This window comes from Vipera berus (assembly GCF_964194415.1).
Source record: "Vipera berus genome assembly, chromosome: 12".
NCBI classification, from domain to species: Eukaryota; Metazoa; Chordata; class Lepidosauria; order Squamata; family Viperidae; genus Vipera; species Vipera berus.
Window position 1 is genome coordinate 20,959,841 of NC_138215.1, and position 25,303 is coordinate 20,985,143.

The window sequence follows — 25,303 nt, forward strand, 5'->3', positions numbered from 1 at the left end:
TTCACAATATCGAAGCTGGATTCCATTTGGTGAGTTGGTTGTGACGTCACATTCCCATGTTGCGTATCATTGCAGTCAATTGGACCCTTTTCCTGAGTTTTTCTGTTTGGCTGAAATGCAAACTTCTTCCCACCAGGGGGCGCTCTTCTGCTGCCAGTTGGGGAAGCTCATCTCTGCTTGCAGCCTGGGGCCTCCTCTGCACGCATTTGGGTGCCCCCCCCCAGATGCCAGAGAGGATGGGCTGCCCTGCGCCAGGCGGCTGCTCAAGGAGACGGCTGCAGAGATGCCGGGTGTCTCCCTTCAGGTTAGCCCAGCGCTTAACTCTCACCCTGCTCTCCTGAGCCTCCCTGTTGCAAGCTGCACCCCTGGGAGGTCCTCAAGGGCGGGAGGTCTTGCAAGCGGCAGCGTAGACCCTCCCGAGTGGACAGCCCTGCTGCCAGCCGTTCTTCCTTTGACCCGACTGGCCTGCAAACTTGCCAATGGACAGATTAGTTTGTAAGTTGTGGCAACACAACGGATTTCTCTCCCTGGCGGAGATTTGTGGATCCGCTGGATTTCGCTCAGTGAGTTGGGTTAGAGTAAAGCAGCCCAACCAGAAACAGTATTGGATTTTTGCCCCTCTTTGTAGCCCCTCTTCTCGCAGGGTGCATCAGCTCTGCTGTCCCCACAGGCAGCCTTGGCAGGGATAGGCCGATGGCGATGGAGATGCTGGCCTCACCTCCCTGCCACCGTGCCTGTTGTCACCTGAAGGGCTCCTGCCCTGCTTCTGCTGGACGTTTGCATTGCAAAAGGGCTCCACTCAAGGTTGGTGGCCCCAGAAGGTCCCGTAGAGGAGCCGGACACGTCCGGCTTCGTGCTCAGTCCACGGAGTGGGCGTTCTCTCTGGTTCCAGTGTGTGTTGCATTCTCGGTCTCGTGTGCAGCCTGGGGGCTTCTTTGTTGGCCATTTAACTTTCATGTATATGTTTGGTGAGTGGTTGTCTTCAGCGCATTTGTTGGTGATCTTGACCATGTTTGAAACTCCTAAAATATATTCCTGTCCACGTTATCTGTGAAGTCCTGTCTTCTCTGGGCTGGGGGGAATTGAGCCTTGCCTCAAGCGGGGCCGGGTGGCTGGCACTCGCTGTCAAGGGCAGCAGCTGAGAAATGGGGGCATCGCCAGCCAAGGGGCCCCCGGGCTTTAAAGCAGCAGGCTGTTCCAAGTGGGCGCCAAAGAGGACTTGCCTTTTCTGCAGTCTTGGGGCAGGGCCTGGCCACCAAGGGGTCCTCTCCTGCTCTGCCCCACTCCGTGTGCTGCGCCTGCTGGTGACAGCTGCCCAGGGTCGGAGCACTCTTGAAGCCCAGCGTCCTTGAAGTTGGGTTGCAGTGTGAAACTTCTTGTTGACAGCACAAATAGGCCAAAGTCGGGTCCTGCCTGTTCCTGTCGATGGGCTTCTCTGCCCTTGAATTAGGTTCTCAGCGAGTCCCATTGACCTGAGCTGAAGCCGACCAAGGTCTCCATAGAAGTGGCCAAGTGGCCCTTTTAAGCCCAGACTGGCTGAAGCAACGCCAGGCTGCTCCCTCCTCAGGGAGACGAAAGGGAGGCCGGTGCCTTGTCCTGTTTGGAAACTTCTCTCCCAGCTGGCAGCCAAAAATAGCTTCCATTCCAGACCATATTTGTGCAAGGGATCTGGAGCCCTTGGAAGCTGATTAAGCCCCGAGCCCTTCGTGGCGAGCCTGCTGCCTTTGCTGCCCAGGCACGGAGGGCGATGCGTTTGACGGAGCTGAACTGGGAATGCCTCCTGCACCTCTTCTCCTTCCTGGACAAAAACAGCCGGAAGAGTTTGGCCCAGACGTGCCGCAGGCTGCTGCGGGTCTTCCAGGACGCCTCTCTGTGGCCTCTGCTCCACTTCCACTCTCTGGCCGAGCTGACCAAGGACAACTTTGTCCTGGGACCGGCCTTGCGGCACCTCTCCATCTGCTGGCATTCCAGCCAGGTCAAGGTGTGCAACGTGGAGGACTGGATGAAGAACCAGCTTCAGAGGAACATCTGCAGCCTACACAAACACCTGGTGAATGAGTTTTTACTCCAGGTTTCTAACGGGTAAGAAAAAATATTGCTCGGTATGTGGGTCTTCCTGTGGGAATGGCTTTGGATGCCCCCCTCCCCAAGAAATGAGAAAGCAGTTTTGTTTACAGGCACACCTTAACTACTTCTGTGCCCCAGGAAGGCCCCCAAGGTCCCCCCTCCCCAGGGATTGTTAAAAGCGTAAAATCAAGCAGTTCGGTTTTCAAACAAGCTTGTTCTGTGTGTCATAATCGCATTGCACTTGTGCCACCAACTGCTGCTCGGTGCTCAGGCATTCCAAGCGTATTTCAGCAGAGGCTCTTGGCCCCCTGGCTGGAGACACGTGATTTTCAGCCCCTTCTCCCTCGCTTTGGGACTCGGCCTTTAACGCTTTCTGAGCAAGACGACCGCAAAACCCTCCCACGGTCAGTGATGAGGCTCGGCGTTCTTTGTGACACGTGTGTTCATCCTGGGCAGGGGTGGGAATGAAAACTTTTTTGTCAAAAGGAACTTACAAGGTCAAAACAGTTGTAATTTTTCAATATTTCATTAATTTTATTTTAAAAAGCTGACCACTGCTATTAAACTAAGCACAATACAAGTATCAGGATAGACATCATGAATCAAAAAATGACATTGTAAGCTGTAATCAATTCTGTTCATTGGAAGCTTCCTTATGCAGTGAGTTATCAACACAACCACTTAGCTTGTTTTATGGTTTAGATGTAACTAAATATGCTTGGTCCTCGATAGCCGGGAGGAGAAATTACTCCAGGAGTGAAACAGGAAGCAGATCTGCTAATCTCTCTCTCTCTCTGCTTAATTTAAGATTTGCTCAGAAGACGATGCAACCGTTATAGTTCTTGCGAAGCCTGAAAAGCTTCTGAGGTGCTGAACGTGGAATAAATTCTCATCCAGTTCAGGCTTTACCATCCCTCTCAAGTCAAGCATGACCTTTTTGTATTCAAAAAAATCCTTACAAGCCACTCTGCGTGTGTGTGTGTGTGTGTGTGTGCGCGTGCGTGCCTGTGAGTTGATCTGAAGTCTAGGAGAAGGAAGAGGCTGCAGGACTGGCTTCCACTCCCCCCATTGCCCCCCCTGTAACCCTTCGTGCTTCCACTTTCAGGTGCCCCAGCCTGCAGTCTCTGAAGCTTTCTGGATGTGGCCACGTCACAGACGATTCCATTGTGCTGCTTCTCAAAAGCTGCCGGGGTCTTCGGACTCTCCAGTTGGAAAACTGTGTCCTGATCACTGACCAGACCCTGGAAGCTGTGGCTTTCCACGCCGATTCCTTACAAACTCTGCATGTGGACTTTTGCAGAAACATAACAGCTGCTGGAGTGCAGCGAGTCCAGAAGATGCGCCCATCCCTGATGCTCAGCGCAGAAAGAAGCACAAGCATGATTCCGGACAAAAGGCCAGGGGTCTGGGCCTTAGAAAGAGGCTTCAAGAGAATGCTGTGGCATTAGCCAAGCAAGCGGCCAGGCTGGAGTCTGCTCTTTCTGTTTGCAGATTGAGATTCTGTGCGCGTTGCAAGAGAGATGTAAAACGTGTACTGGAGGTTATCTACTCAAAACTGCTGTGGAAATGCGAAAGTGGCTGTTTGATAACAAAAATTTAGGCTGTTCTTTTAGCGGACCACTTGATGAATCCCTGTGGCCTGTTCCATTTCTCTAACTAGCAGGGATTATTTTGGAATGTGGAGTTTCTAAATTAAAAGAATATTTGTACCACCCTTCCTCCCTCAGGTACTTCTTTAGTTAAACATGCTAGCTTTTTAACACAAGTAAAATCCAACAATCATAAATCTCAACTCATACCGACTTCTCTAAATTATTTATTATACATAAAATAACCAACCTTCCTTCCTTTCCTTCCTTCCCTCCTTCTTGGGAAGTTCAGTTTCATTGTGGCAATTGTGAGCAAAAACAAGAGAGCAAAATCAGAAATGTAAAAATTAAAAGCAAACAAGAAAAATAAAAGCAGACAAAAAGGATAATCGTCAGAAACCCTTAAAGAAGAGAGCTACTATTTGTTTCTTGAATCTGCTTTATTTGAATAAGGAACCCTGCACAGGCATTTCAAATTAAAACAAAAATAAATATATGAATATTCATGTAAAACTGTTCTTTCTAATGAACAATTATACACAATGTACAGCTCTTCAGATTCACTGGGAAAGGGAAACGAGGCTCCATCCCCAACAAATTGCACCAGAAAGGCTCCATGCAAACTTATCAAAAGTGAACAAAAAGAGGGGGGAAAGGGGAAAACTTTACTCATCTCACTTTTTTGCATTTTCTGCTTACAGTCACAAAAAATAAAGACATTAAATTTTGTTACATTTAGAGTAACTAAAAAGGTGGCCACTGTTCATGTTCCTAAAACATCTATCTTTACCGTAAAACCACATCAGCCATGAAATCTAGTGTGGGCATCCTGGGAGGGAGGGAGGGAGGGAGGGAGAGGGAGGATTTGTTGTCCACAGTTAATAGTCTGTGTCGGAGCCCTCGGCATTGTCCACGTTGCGGGACAGCATATAATTGTCCATATCGATCGACCTGCAATTATTGATTGCATAGCGCAGACGCTCCGCCATGACGAGCTGACACGAGTAGGGTGGGAGGCGCAGTTGGAAGAAGCAGGTCTGTGAGGTAGGCAAGCTGTCGTAAGGCTGGTCAGGAGAAGAGCAGGAGGGGGGCAGGTTAGGCCAGGTCATCGACAGAGGGGCCTCCCCAAACCTGGACCTCCCAAAGCGGGTGTGTGTGTGGGGGGAATGTTGGTGGGCCCTTGGCTAAGCTCAGGGCCCCCAGTCTGGCTCAGCCTTTCTCAGATCCAGCATTCGCTGCCCCCGGCCCTGACTGCCCCCCCCAGCCCCACCTGCTCCGCTTGCAGGGCTGCCCCTCCTCTCCCGCCCAGGTGTGGCCTCCGCGGCAGAGCCGGCGTGTCTCGGGGCCCGCTCAGCTGCCCAGCAAGTGGCCCTTCAGGCTCAGCAGGGGACTGCAGGCCACCCTCCTTTGGGCCCCCTGGCCTCCCTCTGATCGGGAGGGGGAGAAGCGCCAACTTACCCTATCGACCTTCATGATTTGGAACCGCTGAGAAATATCTGCCGTGTTCGCGGGCAGGCGAGACCTTCCGGACACAAACCTCATGAAAAGGACCCGCTCCTCGTTGGAGAACTCTTCCAGCGTGTGCCAGAACCACTGGACCAGCTGGTGCTGCTCGTCCACCTCGCGGTAGCGCACCACCTTCCTCAGGACGTCCACCGAGATCTCGGGCATGCCGCAGACCATCTGCTCCAGCTGCTTGGCCGTCAGCAGGGACAGCAGAGGCACCGGCACGATCCAGGACATCCCTTCCCGCACGGCGGCCACCTGCAAGGTGTGAGCAGAAGCTCAGCGGTGGGGAAGACCCTCTAAGGCCCAAAGGGGCAGGAGGAAGGCAGGCAGGGACAAGTCACCTTTGGGGACAAACTGGAAATCAGGATTAATATTTCCAACTTGGGGCGGGAGCCTATAAACCGTGTTCCTTCCAGTACGCTGAAATGGAACACGAGGGTAAAACGAACCCTCATTTTCGTTGCTCCAAGTGAGGCCCCCAAACAAAGCAGAGACATTTCTGGGCTTCACCAGATTGACTGACTGTGCCGGACCGTTACCTGGCGATCCATTTCATGCAGCCGGTACTCGATGGCTCTTTCCACGTATTCTTTCCGGTTTGAGAAGGTGAGGGGGATGCTGTTCCCACCGGGGATGATGGGCACCATTTTGCCATCGGCACTCTGGCCAATAAAGGAATCTAAAGGAATCATCTAACAGGAAAGAAATCAAGTCAGGTTTTTGGTTGATCTTTGCAAAGTGGCAGTTTTGCTTCTTTGTCCCTGCACTGCCTTTCCCGCTAACAGGCCTTTTTGGCCCCCAACTCCTAGGAAAAGCCCCTTCTGGTGACCCCCCCTTCACAATCTCCCAAGAGGTTCAACTGGGAAGAGCTCCAGACCACTTTTGTTGGGCCCAGCAGCGGCCGCCGGCAGCTCCCTCACCTCGTGGAAGTTTTCCTGGGTGATGCCGCTGTCTTCAATGTGAAGAATGCCGTTCAGGGTTTGCACGCAGAGGAGGTCCACCTCCTCCAAGTCCTCCAGTGTGAGTGGGATGCAGCAGAGCTGCTTCCAGACCATGGGGGCCAGGTGGAGGTCCAGAGGCTTCTTGGTGCGGATGGCCACGCCCACCAGGATGCCCAGGAACTTAAACTGCACCAGGTGCTCCTCCAGGCAGGCTGACGGGTTCAAGAGAAGCCTGGCAAGACACAAGACCGCCATTGGCCCACAAGCAGCCCCAGATCACCACCAGAGACGAGAGCCCCAACTCCCCAGGGAGAGCGGGAGGATTCCCAAGTTCTATGGCCAGGCGGAAGCTTCCAGTGCACAGAGCACCAACTGCAACCCCGCCCCCCCCGGAAGAGCCAGGAGACAGACGGGCTGCCCGAGTCTGGGTCCAAGCGCCAGGCCCCTTTTTCCCCCTGTGGAGCCAGCGGGCAGGAAGAGGGCCAGGGAGGGGGTGGGGTCACCAGGGGCTTCTGACAAATGGCGCTGGACCAACCAGGCCACGGGGGTCTGTCCACTCCTGGCCCACCTTCCAAGGAGACACAAACTGCAAAATAGGTTCAAGAATTCTTCCTCTTCTCTGGAACTGCTCAGAAGGGAACCGGTGAACTTACCGATCCCTGTTGTAGCCAACTTCAGCTGTTGCGTTTGGGGAAGGAATCAGCAAGTCTACAATTCCAGTTTCAAGTTCCTTATGAATTAAGGGGAAAAAAGGTTTTTTGAATTATTAAATGGCTCCGAAAAGCAAGTCCACTAAGAGCGAGAGGAGCAGCTGGAACTGCCGCCCTTTCCCGTCTCCCTAACCATGAATTCCCAACAACCAACCTGCATTTAGGAACTTGGCATATGACTATAAAGGCTACTAAAACATTAGCAAACGCTTTGTATCCTTTGGCATTACAGCTTCAGAAGTACCAGCCGCTGGCATCCCTCTTCTGGGCAGGTACTCTGGTCTAGACCCATAATAAAATGCTTATCACGCTATATCTATATCCTACTCCAGAATTTTAATCAGTGAGAGCAAAGGTGTGGCCCGTCGCCTCCATTTTGGCCCCCAGGAGGAGGAGGAGGAGGAAAGTGCCTGCTATCTAGTCTTGTCCTTTTTCCCTTTTCAGGTGTACCCCAGGTGTACCCCAGCAATCGGAGGAGCAGCTGAAAGGGGAGCGACGCCACCCAGCCCCCTGGAATCCTGCAGTACCTGGCACATCTCCGTGATGGTGTCGTCAAAGACGCCCCCGGCGTCGTCGGCGCCTTCCCCAACCAGCTTCACCTTCCAGGCCCGAGAGGGCAGCCGGAGATCGGAGGCATTCAGCTTCACCACTTGCCGTGCGATCTGCACCAGGATGGGCTTGCACTTCCGGCCCCTTGGAGGACAGGAAGGCGAGATCAGCCGCCCGGGGCGGTGCACTGCCCCACTTGCAGCCAGCTGCCTGGGCCCCAAAGGCTGACCTGGTGGATATCCTCTTGACCGTGATCTGGGGGCCGTAGTTCTTCCCCTGAACCATCGTCTTCCCAATGGAGCGGACCATGGGCAGCGTGTAGACGCGGGGTGCCAGCAGCGGCCTCAGCTGCCCTTGGACGATCCCCCACGTGCCGGCATTGTAGCGGGATGTGCTGTTCTGTAGCAAGAAAGAGGCCGAAAGCTTTACCCGAGGCGGAGCCACCGGGAGGGCAATGGGGAGCTCTGGAAAGGGCCACCAGCACGAGACTGGGTTCAAAGGTTAGCTTCGCCCCTCGCTGGGGGCAGAAGAGGAGCCGGGCCACTTCCCACGTCTTTGGAAAGCAACCCTTTTTCTCCCCTCGCAGGCCAAGCAGTCCGTGGCCTGGCCAGACTGACCTTCCTCACAGGCCCTCCCCAGCCCCCTTTCCCCATCCGGGTCTGGGCCTTCCAGATGGCTGAGGACGGGTGCCCAGCCCCGCTTTCTCAGCCACATCAGCTGGGCTAGCACTTCTGCAGGGGCAATGGTCCCCCTCTCTGGCAGTGCAGACGCTTGAGGCGCCCTTGGCGTGCTTAGAGGGGGGCGACTCCTTGTGTGGGGGAGCCGCCAAGGCTGGCAGCATCGGATGCTGTGCCACCCTCCTGCCAACTGCATCAGCCAGGCTGTCGCCTGTGCATTGGGACGGGCGGGGAAAGGCAGAGATTTAACTTGGCAGCAGAGGCAGTGGCTTCACCTGGTTGTTGGGACTCAGGTTCAGCAACCTCCACGAGGAGTACATGAGGTCGGAGAAGTGGTAGAGCAGCCGGAGCCTGGCCCGGACGGTGTGGATGCTCACTTCCTTCAGGGCCCCATACTGAGGCGGAATGGCGTCCGGCAAGCCCAGCTGCAAAGGCACCGACACCCCTGCAGCGAGAGAGAGGTGGTCAGCCCCCAACCCCGCCCACGGCTGTCATGAGGTCCATCGCTAGAGGGGGGGGCAAGATCAGCCAGAGCCCCCCTCTCCACCTGAAAAGTCTCTACTCTTGGGGGAGGGGAAGGTGCCCCCCTGGGGGCAGGGGAGAGAAGGCTGCTGAAAAGCAAATGTGAACTTATATAGGATTCATTTTGGAGGAGCTGCTGCTATGGACCCCCGAGCACGAGAAAGTGGCAGTCCCTCCCTTCTCAAGCGGCAACAGTAGTGAAGCTTGCCCCAGATGGCTGGGGGGGGGGGAAGAGCACAGCCCCCCCATCGGCCCTTGTACCTGGCGCTCGAGGGGGAACGGGCGGGGCGGTCCAAGCAGCGCTGTGGCATCGTCCTGCTGAGATCTGTCGGATGTTTTTCCCTTGCAGAAAGGTGATCAGGGTGGGCTCCCGGATGTGGTTGGTGTGGCCCAACCCAAGCTAGATTCAGAAAACAGAACAGCCACAGGACAGCCTCAGCGGGACGCCTGACCGGACACCGCATCCATTTCTGTGCCCCCCTTCGCCTGCTTAGCGGGCGAATGCAGCCCTCTCCTGGGCATACCTGCCCTTCTGAATTGCTGCCCCAGGCATAGACGTCTCCGGCGGAGGAGAGAGCCAGGGTGTGCTCTGCTCCGACAGCAACGTCCTCTATGAAAACCCCCGAAAGGGCTGGAACTTGCTGTGGCCGATTGTGGTTTCGGGCTCGTCCTTCTGGCAGGCCGATCAGTCGGTCTGGAATAAAGGAGAGCCCTTGTGGGAACTGGGGGCCGGCTCTGGCCTGCCTCCCCTGAGATCTCCTCCGGCACCCAGAGGCCGAGTGCCGAGGACGGTTCAGCTGGACTCACCTTGCCCAAAAGTGTAGACATGTCCGTCCTTTGTCAAAGCCACTGAAAACTGGGTGCCACAGGCAACTTTTTTGATTCCTATTCCACAAAGTATATCTACTTTCTGTGAAAGAGACAGAAAAAGGGAAACATTTTTTTAAAAAGGTGGAACAAGAATGGGTAGTATCAGAGATATCACATTCAAAGCCATTAAAATTTGTTTTTAATTTTCATTTCTAATCAGGAGGCCACACTGTGCTTGGGACACAGAGTGATTTGCACATGGAATATAGAAAAAATTCACAGAGACTCCGTGTTATTTCCACGATGAAGAATTCAGGGATGCTGCAATATAACACACACACACACACCGAACTAACACTCCTTTCAGCTCTCATGAAAGCTAGGAGGGAGGGAGACTGGAGAGACTTTTGACCCCGCCCTAGGGCTTTATCCCGGAAAGACCCTCTCTCAGGGAAACCCATTTCTGAGGGGGGTGGGGGGGGTGCTGCGGGGACTCGCCTGCGGTGAGGACTTTGCAGTTGAATTTCCCAGGCCGAGCTTTCCGTAGTCTCCGTCACCAAAAGCCCAAACCATGGAACCGTCGGTAGATACAACGATGGTGTGGTTTAGTCCACAAGCCACCTAATGTTAAAAGAGAGTTAGCACTTCAGTTTAAGGGTCTCAAATTCCAGAGCTAGAATTCTGCAGAAGGACTCGTTTGCCAGCTGGGGGCTCAAACTCTCCAGGCAGACACGAATGGGAGGCAAGTCCGGCTTGTCCTGCTACGTTTCTAAAGAGGGCGCAATTTTAGTCTGAAAGTCAAACCTCTCCAATCTGGTACCCCTCAAGCGCCGTCACCCTCTCGGGAAGCTTCTTGTTGGATGTGTTCCCTAATCCCAGCCGTCCGTAGTCACCGTTCCCAAAGGTAAGCAGTTTGCCATCTGCAGTCACCACAGCTGAATGCTTAAAGCCACAGGACATCTGGAAAAAACAGCATCAACGGACCAAGTCGGGCTTTTTGGAGCTCTTTCAAGCCAGCTACAATTTTGGACTTTTAACCACCTGGCCTGAATTCAGAGCCACGACCCCACAATTCTTGCAAAAACCATGGAGTTGATGAGGGATCCAGTCTCGGAGCCCTTCGCCATACCTGGACCACTTCTTCTCCTTGCAAAGCCTCTATTTGCCTTGGCCGGCGTTGCCGGTCGCTGTTTCCGTGTCCCAATTTGCCATAATCTCCGTCTCCCCAGCTGAAAACTTCCCCACTCTCGGTCAAAGCCATGGAATGTCCATCAGAACCACAAGATGTCACCAGCTGGGTGACAACAAAACCTTCACGCAAGTGGAAGAACAAAGACAACATTAATAGCTCCTTCCATCCAACCCCCCCCAAAGGCCCAAACACCCTCCCTGACTCTCCCCCCTGATCTAGACGTCAAATCCTGAGGCTGTGTGGGGCACCGTCTGGGCTCCTCTCCAGCTGGAGGAGGCCGTCCACTGCCCTCTGGCAAGGGCTGTGGTGAATACAAACCTTGGCCAGGCCCTGCTTTCCAGGCAACGGTCTGCCACAGCCTCTGCTGGGGAGCCCTGGAGCAAACCCAGAACTTATTTCCGGACCGTTCCCAATTGTGGCACGTTAGACTCTATCTTGGGGCTGCCCCGTTTTGGGAATGGAGCCGATCATGAATAAATATAACAAGGTCACCTGGTCGAATGTGACACTGACTAAATCTTCAGTGCCGAAATACACAACATACCCTGCAAAGCTGAAATGACGGTGAGCACGTGAAGATCATCGGAATTTCCTTGTCCCAGCCGACCGTAGCTCCCTTCTCCACACGCCAAAACCGTTCCATTCGCTTGAATCACAAATGTACAGTTTTGGCCACAAATGACCTGGTGTAATTAAAAGAAAAAAAACCTCATTTCTTAAGGTAGCAAAAAACTGCCTCTGAATAAATGCAGAGAGCTCTTTCTGCAGAACTGGACTCTCTGCACAGGCTCCCCTGACGAGCATCCGGTCTGCGGGCATCGGTCCGCCCGTTCCGGCCCTGCTCTGCCCTCCCCAGGAGGCCCCCAGCGCTGTGCCAAGGGCGAGACTACTGGGTCGGAAGACTCCTGGCGGCAGCTCACCTGTTGCGCTTGTGAGAAGGAGGGTGCCGTGACGGGCACCAGGACGTTCCTTCCGGCCTCTGCCAGCTGCCCATGCCTTCCGGCTCCCCAGAGGCACACGTCACATTTCCCCCCAAGGTGCCAATCCTAAGGGAAAGCAGAGGTTTTGAGAAGGGGGGCCTCTTTGGGGCTCTTTCCAACCCACCACCCGGGACACTGACCTCCGGGCGTGAGGTTGCCCAGGACATGATCTGCTCATCCAGGCCATTGATCCATTTTCCATTGTCCTGCAAAATACACAGTTCTTGCCTTACGGCAGAGCCGGCAGCTGTGCCCCTCCAGGTCTCTCACGTATCTCGATCCATCCTATGCCGGCTTGCTTGAAAGGGCGCCCTGATTCTGTCCAGAGCAACTTATGCAATTATGACACCCCAAACTGTAGTTTCAGGCAAGGCAAGGCAAGGCAAGAACCTGCAAAATCTGGAGCAACATCCCCCCCCCCGCTTTTCCTAGAGCTGCAAGAGGCAGCACTCGAAAGTTCTGTCTCCCCACATTCCACAAGAGAAAAGCCGCTGCAGAACCAACATCTCCAGTCGGCACATCTGAGCAACGCCCAGAGCTCTTTCAAAAGCTGCGTTGCCACGTGCAGGGCACGGTTACCATGAGGAGGGCGAGTTCTTCTTCTGGCACCGGTTCCAGGTCTGGGACAGCGAAGGACTCTGGGAAGGCGTCCCCCTTGGCCAGCGCTTCTGCAGCCTTGACAGTAGTGGAGAAGCACTCCAGCCAGGCCCACTCGGTGGGATTCCAGGCCGAGGGGTCCGGTAGGCAGCCCTGGTGATGCGGAGGGACGGGTGGGCTGCACAAGAGCTGATCCAGACGCAGCCCCACGGCAAGCGAAGCTAAGCACTGCATGTAGGGGCTGTGAACAAGCTGGTCTCCACAAACCACGTAGGGCTAAGAGTGAGAGAAAGAGGAAGGGTTACCCCCAGTGTTATCCTTCTAACCCTTCACTTTATCGGCATGGCCAAGAGAATTAGTTCCCATCAGCACAACAGGGGACAGAGTAACAAATTCGGTGTCAAGTGCTTTTTCAAAAGGAAATTGTGACAGCAAAGGGCTGTGTAAAATGTTGTTTAAAAATGAATGTCTAAGCAACCTAATCTAGCACAATCCTCTGACCTGGTCTGGGAACACTGGAGAAGTCAGCGGAATCCTAGAACTAGGTTGAGAACAAGTTCAATATTTCTGAAATGGTCTCTGCGCACTTCACGCACAAGCTGTTCAGGTCTTCCTACCTTTTCATACGTGTACTGTTCTTGCAGCATTATGGGCAGCCGTTCCAAGAAAGCCCTCATACATGGGGCCGTGTTTAAGCCAAAAATGCCCTGTTGTTTCAAAGCACTCCTACATGTTGCCAAGACGTGGTTGGAAGAGACCCATTCCGAAGTGCAATTCACCACCAGGACATCCTACCAAGAGAGAAGTGACTCTCACACCTTCCGAAATACCACGGCAACCCTAATCAATAATCTAATGTGTGGCATAAAGGCAGGTGAGCCCAGAGAGAGATCCCACCGGCTAGACTGGGATCACTTCCCACTGTGAGGGAGGGAAATGAACGATACCTTTGATCTACTAGAACAAGCAGCAACTCCAACCTCAGGGATCCAAACCACCGTCTGAATAGCTCCAGAACTGATCACCACAGTCTGCAGGACAGACCCATCCTAGAAAGGAAGAATCAGAAAAACAATTACATAAACACAGATATTTGTGTATGTATGGCAAAAAAAGATATCATCATCAACAACAATGTATTTGATTTAGGATCTGCCCAACTCCAGAATTATCTACAGTAGTGGCCAAAATTGTGGAAACCTTTTGGGAAAAGTGTACAGTAGAAATGCCATCTTTGGTTAAGTTTCCACCCATTTTTCTTCTAATTTCTTTATAACTGTAGCCTTGTTCACTTAATAATACTATTTTACATCGCTTTCTGGGCAACCGATCAACTCTTTGCACCATTACTTTAATTTTATTACATTTTACAAGCTCACTAAATGAAAGAACACAAAAAACCCCAACCAACTTGATAGCGATCACATAACACACTGACAAATCTCCTCCTCTCAGCTTCAATACATGACATCAATAACGGAATCCTACTGTGATCTGATTGGCTCATTGCCAAAACAAGATGACACCCGATTGGCTCTCTAAACACTCGTGCTCATTGGTTACAATCAGATGAAGGAAAGCTACCTGAGATCAACCTAAGCAAGTTGTGCTTCCTTTTTTCTGGTTATTTGGCTGTAACTTTTCATAGAATACAGTACAGATAATTGAACAAACTTGGTTGCATTACATTCTTGATTAAATTATCTTTCCATTGATATATAATTTTATGGTACTGCTCCAAAAAAAAAGTGGTGCTATTAGCCATCAAACCTCAAAAATACACTTTTCCCAAAAGGTTTCCACAATTCTGGCCACGACTGTAAAATTATTTGCTAAACCTGAGCCTACAAACTTGTGTTATTTTTAACCCCTGAAAACCGGCTTTGGCTTTTGGGAACTCCGCTTACCCGTAGAGACCAGATATTGATAAGGCCCCCGAGTCCTCCGGAGACCAAGGTCAGCCCGTCAGAACTGAAAGCCAAAGTCCGTACAGGCGTGATGTGTCCTTTTAGCTGATAAATGCACTTGGTTTCTGCTATTTTTCTGTATGCATCCTGGAAAGGAAGGGCCAGAAGAATCTCAGACTTTTCATACTAAAGAACTGAAATGCAAATTACCCCAAATATGTGAAAGAATGGCCACTTGTCCAGCTAATGTGCATAAGCTGTCCCGTTTGCCATCGTTCGCTCCCTAGAGACTAAAATGGACAGTGTGAAATTTGAGCGGGCCCCGAACAAGGAGTATATATCGGAGGTGGTGACCCTTTGAGAGCTGCATGCAACGAAATTTCATTTTGATGTACGCCGATTGGTGTACATTCAAAGTGACCATAAAGTCATCATCATCATAAGCCAGCTTTCTTTACGGGGGCAATCTCTGCAAGGGATTAGTTTCCATCATCCCTCCCAAGCAGGGGAGGTCTTAACGCGACAGAGGAAAGCTCCGTAAGAGCTGAGCAGAGAGGCGGAACCAGCCCAATGATTTATTTATTTATTTCAAAATCTGCCTCGAATGTCTGGGCTTATCTCTGACTTGCCAGACCTGAAGCCGCTTTCTGCTCTGCGCTGGTTCCTCCTGAGAGAGCACCAACTTGTGGTCCTCACCTTCCGGCCAATTTCTTCATCCCACCACTCTTCGGAGCAGCTCAGGCTTGACTGCAGGAAGACCGGCTCGTCTTGGGGAACTGTCCAAACACAAACCAAGCCGTTCTGGCACCCGCTAAACAAAAGCGAAGAGGAGAAGCTGCATTGAAGAACAACGGTCCTGCACCCAGTGGTGATGCTTGCAGGTCACGCAGGATCCCGAGGGCTGCAAGTGCCGAGCGGGTGGTGGCTTTTGGTCTTGGGAACTCTAATCCCCTCTTAGTGTTTTTTTCTCTCTACAGAAGCCAGGAGATCAGGAGGGAGAGTGGAAAGGCGAACCCTGGGGTCCAAAATAGTGAGCCTATTTTTTTTATAAGATAGCCCAAAAATCCAAAAATCCAAAATCCAACAATTGCAATCACACAACCAGGAGATGCTGCAACCACTGTAAATGCAAATTGGTTGTCAAGCGCCCGAATTGTGATCGTGTGATGGCAGGGGTAGTGCGACAGTTGTAATTTTGAGGATGGGTCATGTCACTGTTTTCAAGAACGTCCTGCCTTTGAACCATCTTTAAATGAACGATCATAAGCTGAGGACGACCCATACAGAATTAATTCTCTTCCAAGTTAGCCAAATGCCCTTTGGAAAATAGGTCAATGCAGAAAATTTTAGAAACCCGTCAAAACCCCCAGAATTTCTTTCCGTACCAGGCAGATGCAAAGAGAGGCAGCAAACCTCCCAACTCACGTAGCCAGCAGCAGCTGCAGTTTGGGGCCCTTCCCCAGGAGGCTGCACCAGACAATGGCGTTCACCCCGGCCTGGTGGGAAAGGGTGTACAAGTGCCGCCAGCAGCTCCCCGAGGAGCCCCAGAGCTTGACCGAGTCTTCCTTCGCACAGGTCATGAGAATCTTCCCAGTGGGGTCCCACCTCATGCTGACAATGGTGTCCTGGAGAAGGCAAGGAGCACAAAGAACGCACATTCGGGCATCCCTCTGAGCACAAGACACAAAGCTCACTCCTGAGTTGGGACACTGGTGCAAGCACGTACAACCATCTGGCCACTTAGTTCCTAAGGCGGTCTCTCCTTTCACCCCTTCCTGGAGTGCAGGCAATTTAGCCGGGCCAAAGCAAGCGGGCTCTGCTGTACCTTGTGTGCATCCACCAAAACAATCCCTCCGCTCTCCCGTGCTTCTCTCAGGCCGATCAACAGCTTCCCATCCACGTAGCCAACAGCAAAAGCACTCTCCTCACTGAACCAGGCAAGGCAGGTCACCGACACTAAAGACCAGGAGGAAAAAATGGCTAAGTTACCCAAATCTTTTACAGGACAGAAAGGAAATGCACAAAAGCAGTAGGAAAATGACATCAGCTCAAGCTTTCTCTTCTTCCCTCTTGGGTCAAAATGTCCCTCCCCACGTCTCAGCCCTCGGGACCCGGCAGGTGCCTACCGTCCTTCCGGTAGCAATGTTCCAGTTCAATCCTGCGCATGGTGGAAACATCCAGAACCTCAATCAGCCCCAGGGAGCCGTCCATCCGCCCCACCAGCAGGAACTCCGACTCGTCTCCTGTCCAGGCTGCGGAGGGATTTTCTTCGGGCCAGGCAAGGGCAGAGACCCAGTGGGGTTGGATGTCCAGGAGACCCTTTCCCCCTAGGAAAAACACAGATGCTCTCCTCACCCCAAAAGGCAACGGCTCCAAGTGGCCTCCAACACTTCTATGGTGCATTTGCCAGCCAGACTCTGCGAGCACCCCGGGCAGCCTGAGTTTAGGGTGTTGTCAGTGAAACCCATCACGACCAGATGGGTCAGCCCATTAAGAACAACCAGCAGAAGAGAAGGAGCCAAAGAGCCAGACAGGAGAGCCACTGCTTGTCAAAACAGATCCCTCCACGAAAAAGGAAGGGCCACATCGCAGGTGATGGGACAGAAGAGAGACTCAAGTTTCTGTCTTCCATCTGACATCCCCCCCCCCCCCCCCGTTTCCCTGTCAGCAGCTCCTGGAGAATCAGCTGCTGTCTAGAAGCTCTGAAGATGCCAAGAGGACCTCCAGCAGAAGCCTCCAACGAGCAGGGGTTCAATCAGGTTCCCCTCATTCCATCTCCCAATGAATTCAAAAACTTCACAACTGCACATAATCCAAGTGATAATGCTTAAAGCAAAGCTGGCTGGGGAGTTCCGGAAGTCTTAAAGTGGTCAAGGTTGGAGGCCCCTGCTTGAAGTATCCTTCTTACGAAAGATGGGTGTAAATGGTCTTTAGAAAATCAGTTATGTTCACTCACAGCAAAACTGGCTTAAAAAAATAAAACAAAAAAAGCATTGGGGGAACTGAATGCCTAATTATTATTGGCCAGGACAAAGGCTAGGTCAATGATGGTGAACCTTTTAGAGACTGAGTGCCCAAACTGCAACCCAAAACCCACTTATGGGCATGGCCCACTGGGTGGGCTTAGCTGCGGTGGTAACAGCAGACTGGGTGAGAATTAAAAAGTTCAATCAATTCCAACTTTGCAAGACCTTTTTTTTCCCTGTGAGAAGTTGAAATTGATTGATTGACTGGGGCGACGGCAGGCATGCCCACAGATGGCTCTGTGTGACACCTGTGACACAAGTGCCATAGATTCACCACCACAGACTTAGGGTTACGTCACTATGAACTCGGAGAGCAAAATGGACATTGCCAACAAATTTGGAGTGCTTGGGTATGGTTAGGAGGGCATTGGCTTTTCTAGGCTGCCCTATCTATGTTTCCTGGGAAAATACATGGTAAAATCCCATTGGAGGAAAATTCCACTTAGGGTTAGATCACCATCAACTCATAGAGCAAAATGGACATTGCCAACAAACTCGGAGTGCTCGGGTATGGTTAGGAGGGCACTGACCTTTCTAGGCTGCCCTATGTTTCCTGGGAAAATACATGGGAAAATCCCATTGGAGGAAAATTCCACTTAGGGTTAGGGTTAGGTCACCAGGAACTCGGAGAGCAAAAGGGACATCGCCAACCAACTTGGAGTGCTTGGTTATGGTTAGGGCACTGACCTTTCTAGCCTGCCCTATCTATGTTTCCTGGTAAAATACATGGGAAAACCCCAGTGGAGGAAAATTCCACTTAGGGCAGTGATGGCGAACCTTTTAGAGACCGAGTGCCCAAACTGCAACTGCAAACCACTTATGTATTGTTGGGTGCTGGGTGGGCGTGGCCCATTGGGTGGGCGTGGCTGCCGTGGTAACAGCAGACTGGGTGGGATTTAAAAAGTTCAATCAATTCCAACTTTGCAAGATCTTTTTTCCCCACGAGAAATTGAAATTGACTGAACCTCTTGTGGTTTTTTTTGCACATGGCGGCGGAGGCCTAAAGCAAAAAGGTTTTATAAAACCCAGCTGAAGGCCTAGGATGGGGCGAGCGCGCATGCCCACAGAGAGGGCTCTGCGTGCCACCTGGGGCACGCGTGCCATAGTTTTGCCACCATGGGGCTAGCTAGGCTATTTCATTTTTAAAAATAAAACACTCGTTAGCTTAATTCTGCTTAATTTCGTTTCACTAAAAATGACGGTGGTTCGTACCGTTGACCTGCCATATGTTGACCATCTTCTCCAGGGCTCCTGCCAGGTACTTGCCGCTAATACTCCAGCAGGCAAGGGAGGAACCGGGGTCACTGGGAGATCCCAAATTTTCTTCTGCATCTCCTTCTCTGCAAGACAATACAGAAACAGCATCCAGCAAGAAACAAGACACACCGGTTTTTCACTAACCTCTCTAGCCCAGGCAATAAGGAACACCCCACCCTCCCTTGAGCTGTTCCGTGCAGCGTGTTCTCTGTGCCTCGCTGGCAAGCAGAGGGGAACCCGAGGCTCAGCCCCAGAAGAATTTCTTCTATCGCCTGCTGGCTGTGTGGCCCCAGTCGGGGGATCCGAGAGGGCCTTTGCTCTGACCCGGCAGAGTCCTTTCGGCTCTGAATTCGCCCAGAAACGCCTCCCTTTCTGTCAACCTAACAGACGCTCCCACCAAGCCACTCACAGTTTGCTGAAGACACAAGTCTGTTGCAGCGAGTACTGCTTCTTGCTGACGTTCCACACTCGGATGGTCCCGTCGCTGCCACTGGTGGCGAGAAGACCCTTCTTGTTGCACCAAATGCAAGTCATGACCTGTTTCAAGGAAAGTCGGGGAAGCGTTTCAGCCGTGCTCCAAAAGCCAAGGATCATCTGCTTAATTATCAAATCTTCCTCTTCAGCTGCTGCTGGAGCCCAGGGTAAAATCTGGCCAGGACACCCGACCGAAAACTCAGCTGAATGAAATCTGAGGAGATTTTATTCTTATTTCAGTTGGGCTCCATCATATCCACGCTTGCCAGATGTGTGCACCAGAACCAAATTCAGGGCTTAATATCATCCTGGCTGGGAATTACAGGGGGGGACTAAGCCCCCCTCCCCCCAAGCTGCAGGAGTGTTCGCCGAGATGGGCCTCTGGAGAGGCGCAACGACCCATTTTTGTGGCCAGGCAGAGACACAGTGGAGGGTTACCCTGTTCTGATGAGCCTCCAGCTTGATGGAGCAGCACTTGCGCAGGTCCCCTCCCACGTCTGCCAGAGTCTGCGGGCTGCCTTGGCTGTCTCGGTCGTGAGCGGCGAGGGTCCGCACCAGCTGCTGAGCTGCCCACTGTCTGTGCTGCGAGGACAGCCGGGAGGAGAGGCAGCAAGCCGCCAGGGCGTTGGCCAGCTCCAGTGGCCCTGCGGCAGACGGACCAGAGCAAAGGTGGGCACTCAATGGGCACACACCCCTGCTTAGACTGCACCCAGGTGAGGGAGCAGAAGATCATGGCTGTGCCGCATCACCCCCCCCAAACAACTACCTTTCTTTTCCATTTCCGCTTTATCGTAGCTGGGCCTCAGTTTGGCCCCCTTGTCAGCCAGCAAGGCCACCAGGGCCTGGGTTACAACAAAGTTAGGGGAGGTGACCAGTTTGTTCTCTTCGGCTATTCCTCGCAGAAAACTTGGCAAGAATTTTCGTTGCATGGGATCGTCCACTGTCGTTAAATTGACGCCGGTAGCTGCTGAAATCAAGTTCTAAAACAACACAAAATTAAAGCAAAAATTAATACAGCCTTTGTTAAACAGACATGCTAATTCTCACTATATTGAGTTTTTCAACAAGATACGGGAACCTTTAAAACATTGCCCATTAAAGCAGATTCAACGTTACATTTAAAGCAAAATACAGGTCGGCTCTTATTATGAATAATAGGATTTTAGAAGACTAAAACAGGAAAAAGTAATATGCAGGGCAGGAGGTTGTTTTCAAAGAGACTGAAAACTTTTTAGGTAGCTCATAGTTGTCATGATTCCAACCATCAGGTATAATAGATTTTAGAGATTAAAGACATAATGGAATGCAATGATTCAAATAAACTTATCCCAATTAAAATAATCCTAAGAAAAACAAACTATATTCCCGTATTAAGCAACAGATATCTGTTTGAAACTATTTTTGTTTTTGCAGACCAGGTTCAGTTCAGTAGATTGTTACCTAATGGCTCAATATCCAGGGCAGAGAAAGGTTGCTTAAGCCTCTAGCTGCTTCTTCCATTTTCATTTCAGAAACAGCCTCCCGTGTCCTCAACTGCCGACTCTCGAAGCGCAATTGGCACGCATCAACCCGAGAGTCCGGCGCCTGCCTGGGCCAAGGGGCTTTTGCCCACTGCTCTTGCCACCTTCCCCCTGCCCCCAGCCAGAAGACTTGCGGCTTCTTTAGACCATAAATCCGAGACCTCGCAGTGGAAAGAACCCTGCCCCCTTCACCTGAGTGCACAGCTGGACCAGCAGCGCTGCAGCACTGGGGCTGTTGGAGGCCAAGCAGCCGACTGCCGTGCTTAGGTAGGCCAGGCAGGAGATGGGCTTGGCCATTTGGCTCTGGACGCTTCTCGGCCTCTCAGAAGGGCCCAGCCCGGAGCAGGGGCCCGTGGAGAGGCCAGCCCTCCCTGCTGCGGCCAGGCACATCAGGCGGACTAAGGTGCGGATGTCCGTCAAGCCCAGGGACTCCAGCCCTGCTGCCAGGCTGCAGCTGGACCCACTGTAGAGGCGGGAGAAGAGGAAGGGTCAGAGGGAAGCCGCTGTCCTTGGCCTTGTTTGGAAAGGCCAGGCAAAGCCTCTTCGGCCCTCCTGTGGCCCCCCCCGGCCGGCCTGCTTCCCCCCAGCCCAACGGAACCTCCTCACCTGACCGACAGCAGTGAGAGGGCTCTCATGACCATCGTCCGGGCCAGGAGCACCTGGGCTGCTGCTGTCACCCGCCTCAAGGCCGTGACGCGGTCGTGGGGATTCACCAAAGCAGCCGCCTGCTCTCCCAGGGTAATCCTGCCCGAAGAGCTTTTCTCCACAGAGCCTTGGCAACCTGTAAAGAGGAAGAGGAAGGAAAGGCAAGGTCACCGGAGGAAGGAGCCCGACTGCTGCCTTGCTGGCCCCGAGGCTGGCTTACGAGGAAAGAGAGGGCAAAAGCCCCAGGTGGTGCGAGGGGTCCTCAATGCTTCGGAGCCAACGCTGGGCCTCTCTTGCTGCACCGTTGTCTGATCACCCTGCCCCCGTTCTGTGGCACAAAGTTGGTGTGGCTGCCATGGATTTCATTCCCTGAGTCCATTCCTGGGTTTGGAGCCAATCCAGAGGGCTACCCTTGCCCTCTGCTCTTTCCAGGGAACTGTACACTCTACCCACATTAAAAGCCTCTGTTTCGGTGCAAGTCCCAATCCCCGGGCTTCCCTGATCTTCCAATCCTTCTCGCGCTTTTATCTTCAAGAAAAAAGGCACGACTGGGCGCCCTTTACAGCTTTCCAGGAGGTCTCCATTCCCACAACCACCAGCTCTGCTGGCTGGCCCCAAAGAGACGGGATCTCAGCGCTGGGCACACAAGAGGATGGCCTAGGGATGGCTTCAGGGGCCAGCAATCTTCCCCCTGGCTTACCTATCTGCATCAGCGTTTCCTCCATGCTGTTGATGGCCGTGACCATGGCCACAGAAGCTCCCAGGGGGTCACTGTCCGGGAACTGGACCGGTTCGGGCACGATGCGCCGGTCATTCAAGCCCAGGGGCCCAGCCAGCAGCTCAAACTCCTCTTCGCCAGTCAGCTTTTCATCCTCGTCCACGTCCAACATATCCCAGTCTTCTAGCACGAGGCAAGCAAAGTACGGTCAGGTGTTACCTTTTCACGGAGGCCCGAAGTCGACGCTAGAAAGTGTTGCTAGAAAGGCTGCAAGGAGAAGTACCTTCGTAGACGCTCTCCTGCTTGCCTATGAGATCAGGGGCCTGGCCTTTGTACCTGCACCGAAGAGAGAAAGAATCAAGGGAACCTTCCAAGGCCCCGTCTCCCTCGAAGCCGGTCGTAAAGAATTAGCTGTTTTCCAGTTGCTAACTTTAATAGGAAGGGACAGTTAAACAGAGGCCTCCTTCTTTTGGGCAGCTTAATCCACTTGTTCTGCAGGGCTGGCAGGAGGAACATGCTGGATTGAGAAGCTGCACCACATGATTCAACACTGGAAGCTCCACAAGGGTTCTAGTAGGACTCATCTAGATGCTCTTTTTTCACTGATGTTAAAGTTCCAGTTCATGATTAGGCTGTTTCTTGTGGAAAAAACATACTAGAATTGAGCCTATTCTGGAAACCCAACTCTGTATCTCAACTCTGTGCCCCCCACCAAGAAGCTACAAGGCATTACACCCTGTCCGTTAGGGGATGGACGAAAATTTTGAACACGTGCTTCCTTTTCAGTGGGCTACGCTGACTGAAAGGGCTACAGAAAGCTTGAAATGTTCTTCTCTCACAAAAGAAAGGGAAGCTGACAAAAGATTTCCTCAGATTTAAATCTCTGGTGCAAAGATTTAAAATCTCTTTACACAAAGCTGCCACCCACTTAGCCTTTGCTCATCCAGTGCTCTCTCTGCTGCCCCAAAGGGCTTCCGGATTCTGCTGCTGAACCTGAGCACGAGGGCAGTGCAACTTCCCAACGGCCGCACAGGAAAGAGGCAGGAGAGGCCTCGGACAGCCCGAACACGTCACGAGGGTTAACATTCCCCATGGGAAAGGGGGCAAGACCCTCAGCCCCACTCCCTACCAGAGGCCAGGAAGTCCCACCCAGCGGCCCAGAGGGGAGAGTGAGCCGGCTGCCCCACGCCCTTCCCGCACCCTGCCGGATACCTTTCCGAGGTGGAGGCCTTGGACTTGCTCTTCAGGGCCAGGTGCTTCTCCCGGCAGCTGCCGCACAGCAGGTAGTAAGGGTTCCCACTCCCACACTCGCCACCAAACCAACCGTCCACGTAGGAGCCGTTGCTGCGGTAGCCTTGGCGGTTTGCACTGCGCCCACAGCCGGGGTGGTTCCTCTTCATGTGCTGATTGAAGCTGACCACGCTGGCTTCACACAACTCACACACTACCACTTCTTCCCTGTCTTCAGATTCGCAAACATGCTGCACAACATAATTATGCCATTATTGTTTCATGTACAAGGAACAATCTCCTATTTCTATTTTCCCCACACCTGCATTAAGGCAAACTGAGTTATTCTGCTCCAGCTCAGTGCCACAGAGGCGCAGGCAGCATCGCTGCTTTCTTCAACCTCCCCCCGCCCTCCAAAGAGCTCCCCCCCCAGGTCTTAATAGTCCCCCCAACGAGAAAGGGGGCTGCCAGAGGCAGACAAGAGAAAGACAATGTGCAAGAAAACAAGGCAAATCAACAGCATCAATATTGGTGCCCTCACTAGGTGTGCTGCTCAGTGGAAGAGCCCCCCAAGTGCACAGGGAGACCCCTCCTCCACGTGCAGTTTAATACATTATGCAATCTCACGTGAGTAATTTCTACAAGTTCAGTTTCAAGAATTTTCTTTTTCGGAAGCCTTGAGGAAGAAAAGGTTGTATACTTTTAAAAAAAAAGTCACACTAATTACGCACAAGTTAACTGCCTTCCTATCAGGCAGAACCGAGATCTATTTCTAGATTGTGCTCTTTGTGAAGAGTTTGCTCTGGAGCATTAACAAGCAACCCCTCCTCCTCCTTCTGACTCGTGAGCAAATCAACTCGGAAGAGCCCAGGATTCTGAGCTTTGGCTGGATCCTTGACCGGAAGGAGGTGACGGCACTGAGCGGTGAACTGCCCGAGTTTTAAACACAAGCGGCATTTCCGTGTAGTTCCACCTCTGTTTCAGCTATTTTTTAATTTAAATCAGAGGAAAAACTTTGGGTATGTTTTCTGATTACTAAAATGTGGAGTTACACCTATTTCTAAAGATGCTTTTAAAGAAAAGAACAGACTCTGAAACGTTACTTTCTGGAGAAAAGAGCGTTGGCGACTGGAGAGCAGCTGCAGTCACAGAGAGGAGAACCCCTGCCGCTTTCCCACATTTTAGCCACAACTGTGTTAACCGAGAGGGCTTAGCGAGGCACAGAGTTAGGTCACATTCTGAAGAGCAAGAAGGAAGCAAAGCAGCCCCAGCTGCCATCACACACACCCAGGTCGGCCAGTCCAATACCTCTGGGATCCACATTCCCAGAATGTCATTTTCCCCGGCAAGGTCTGGTCCAAACATGGCTTCCATGGCCTCCTCGTCCAGCTCCAGCTCCAGCTCCTCATCCAGGTTGAAGTCGTAGAGCGCACCGGGGTCTTGCGGCAAGGAGATCCCTTCTCGCCGACTCTGATTCCGGTGGGCCTGTACAGAGCGGTACAATCCCGCTTAAACCAGAGAAGAAAACCACAGTTTACTGGGTGAGTCCAAAGCAGTGTGCGTGCGTGTGTGCGTGTCACAAGGGCGAGAGGGCGCTTGGACTGCAGGAATGGAGGCCTATCCGGCCAAGGGCAAGAGGGAGCCCATCATCCCCTGGTCTCCTGGTCTTATGACTTCTGCCAAGCCGAAGCCTGGGAAAGGCCTTTGGGTAGTGAAGGACAGAGGACGGCTGCGACCAAGGCAGTGATCAGAAAAGGGGGCCCCTAAACACTTCCCCCCCATAAGAGGCAGCACATTCACCCTTGCAAGATTCTGTTACTGAAGCTGTCCTAGCGAATAATAGCTAGCCTTAGGTCGTCTGCAGGGCATCTCTTTCTTAGCCTGGTCTACCTGGCATGGCTACCAGACTGCCAGGGTCCCCAGGGAGGACCACTCTGGACTGACACGGGGAAGAAAGCGGCTGCAGGGGGGGGGAAGCTGGTGTCCCAGCTGTAGCCTCATTTTCCTAGACAGAGCAGGCTCTCCACCCTCTGGGACAGCCTTTATATGTGGCCACACAAAACTGAAAAATTCTCAAGAAATCTTTACATAATCTTCCTTCGGCTTTGGATGTGCAGACTTTATAGCTGCCTTCTCTGGCGCTTTTTTTTTTTTGGCAAATAGGTTGTTAGGACGTGCTCTAAAACACAGCAAGCATCTTCACGAAAGAAAAGGATGAGAGGGAAGTGAGTAATGTGGCGTTTGAAAGACCTACCGGCACGGGCCAGCAGTGTTCTTGCAGCTAGATCAAACTTGTGTCTCCTGGTTACTGCTGAGCGGCCCCTTGCCACGGGCCCACTGCCGGACGCCGCGTTTTCTGCGTGATCCATGTGATCTTGGCTGA

General features: G+C 52.4%; 2 protein-coding genes across 2 annotated transcripts in view; one reads left to right on the forward strand and one right to left on the reverse strand.

Annotated features, from left to right (window-relative positions):
* The first annotated feature begins 1,439 nt into the window (after positions 1 to 1,439).
* FBXL22 (F-box and leucine rich repeat protein 22) lies at positions 1,440 to 3,781 on the forward strand. The gene is made up of 2 exons (XM_081337652.1): positions 1,440 to 2,082; positions 3,173 to 3,781. Exons 1-2 carry the CDS (start codon positions 1,748 to 1,750, stop codon positions 3,513 to 3,515), a joined length of 678 nt encoding a protein of 225 aa, XP_081193778.1. The 5' UTR covers positions 1,440 to 1,747; the 3' UTR covers positions 3,516 to 3,781.
* Positions 3,782 to 4,077: 296 nt separating this feature from the next.
* The window catches only part of HERC1 (HECT and RLD domain containing E3 ubiquitin protein ligase family member 1), a 54,147-nt gene continuing 32,921 nt past the window's right edge, over positions 4,078 to 25,303 (reverse strand). The window contains exons 43-78 of the mRNA XM_081337649.1: positions 25,175 to 25,299; positions 24,229 to 24,428; positions 22,903 to 23,171; positions 21,974 to 22,026; positions 21,673 to 21,873; positions 20,934 to 21,108; positions 20,520 to 20,790; positions 19,574 to 19,787; positions 19,246 to 19,451; positions 18,743 to 18,870; positions 18,289 to 18,416; positions 16,177 to 16,377; positions 15,876 to 16,006; positions 15,476 to 15,675; positions 14,747 to 14,861; positions 14,051 to 14,197; positions 13,091 to 13,192; positions 12,761 to 12,934; positions 12,126 to 12,419; positions 11,687 to 11,752; positions 11,487 to 11,612; positions 11,111 to 11,249; positions 10,504 to 10,685; positions 10,179 to 10,334; positions 9,873 to 9,995; positions 9,372 to 9,474; positions 9,089 to 9,258; positions 8,826 to 8,964; positions 8,318 to 8,487; positions 7,595 to 7,764; positions 7,344 to 7,509; positions 6,760 to 6,836; positions 6,086 to 6,338; positions 5,705 to 5,857; positions 5,115 to 5,420; positions 4,078 to 4,720 (exon numbers count right to left, since the gene is read on the reverse strand). Coding sequence (XP_081193775.1) covers positions 4,535 to 4,720; positions 5,115 to 5,420; positions 5,705 to 5,857; positions 6,086 to 6,338; positions 6,760 to 6,836; positions 7,344 to 7,509; positions 7,595 to 7,764; positions 8,318 to 8,487; positions 8,826 to 8,964; positions 9,089 to 9,258; positions 9,372 to 9,474; positions 9,873 to 9,995; positions 10,179 to 10,334; positions 10,504 to 10,685; positions 11,111 to 11,249; positions 11,487 to 11,612; positions 11,687 to 11,752; positions 12,126 to 12,419; positions 12,761 to 12,934; positions 13,091 to 13,192; positions 14,051 to 14,197; positions 14,747 to 14,861; positions 15,476 to 15,675; positions 15,876 to 16,006; positions 16,177 to 16,377; positions 18,289 to 18,416; positions 18,743 to 18,870; positions 19,246 to 19,451; positions 19,574 to 19,787; positions 20,520 to 20,790; positions 20,934 to 21,108; positions 21,673 to 21,873; positions 21,974 to 22,026; positions 22,903 to 23,171; positions 24,229 to 24,428; positions 25,175 to 25,299 — 6,019 coding nt within the window. The 3' untranslated portion in view covers positions 4,078 to 4,534. The remainder of the gene's footprint in view (positions 4,721 to 5,114; positions 5,421 to 5,704; positions 5,858 to 6,085; positions 6,339 to 6,759; positions 6,837 to 7,343; positions 7,510 to 7,594; positions 7,765 to 8,317; positions 8,488 to 8,825; positions 8,965 to 9,088; positions 9,259 to 9,371; positions 9,475 to 9,872; positions 9,996 to 10,178; positions 10,335 to 10,503; positions 10,686 to 11,110; positions 11,250 to 11,486; positions 11,613 to 11,686; positions 11,753 to 12,125; positions 12,420 to 12,760; positions 12,935 to 13,090; positions 13,193 to 14,050; positions 14,198 to 14,746; positions 14,862 to 15,475; positions 15,676 to 15,875; positions 16,007 to 16,176; positions 16,378 to 18,288; positions 18,417 to 18,742; positions 18,871 to 19,245; positions 19,452 to 19,573; positions 19,788 to 20,519; positions 20,791 to 20,933; positions 21,109 to 21,672; positions 21,874 to 21,973; positions 22,027 to 22,902; positions 23,172 to 24,228; positions 24,429 to 25,174; positions 25,300 to 25,303) is intronic.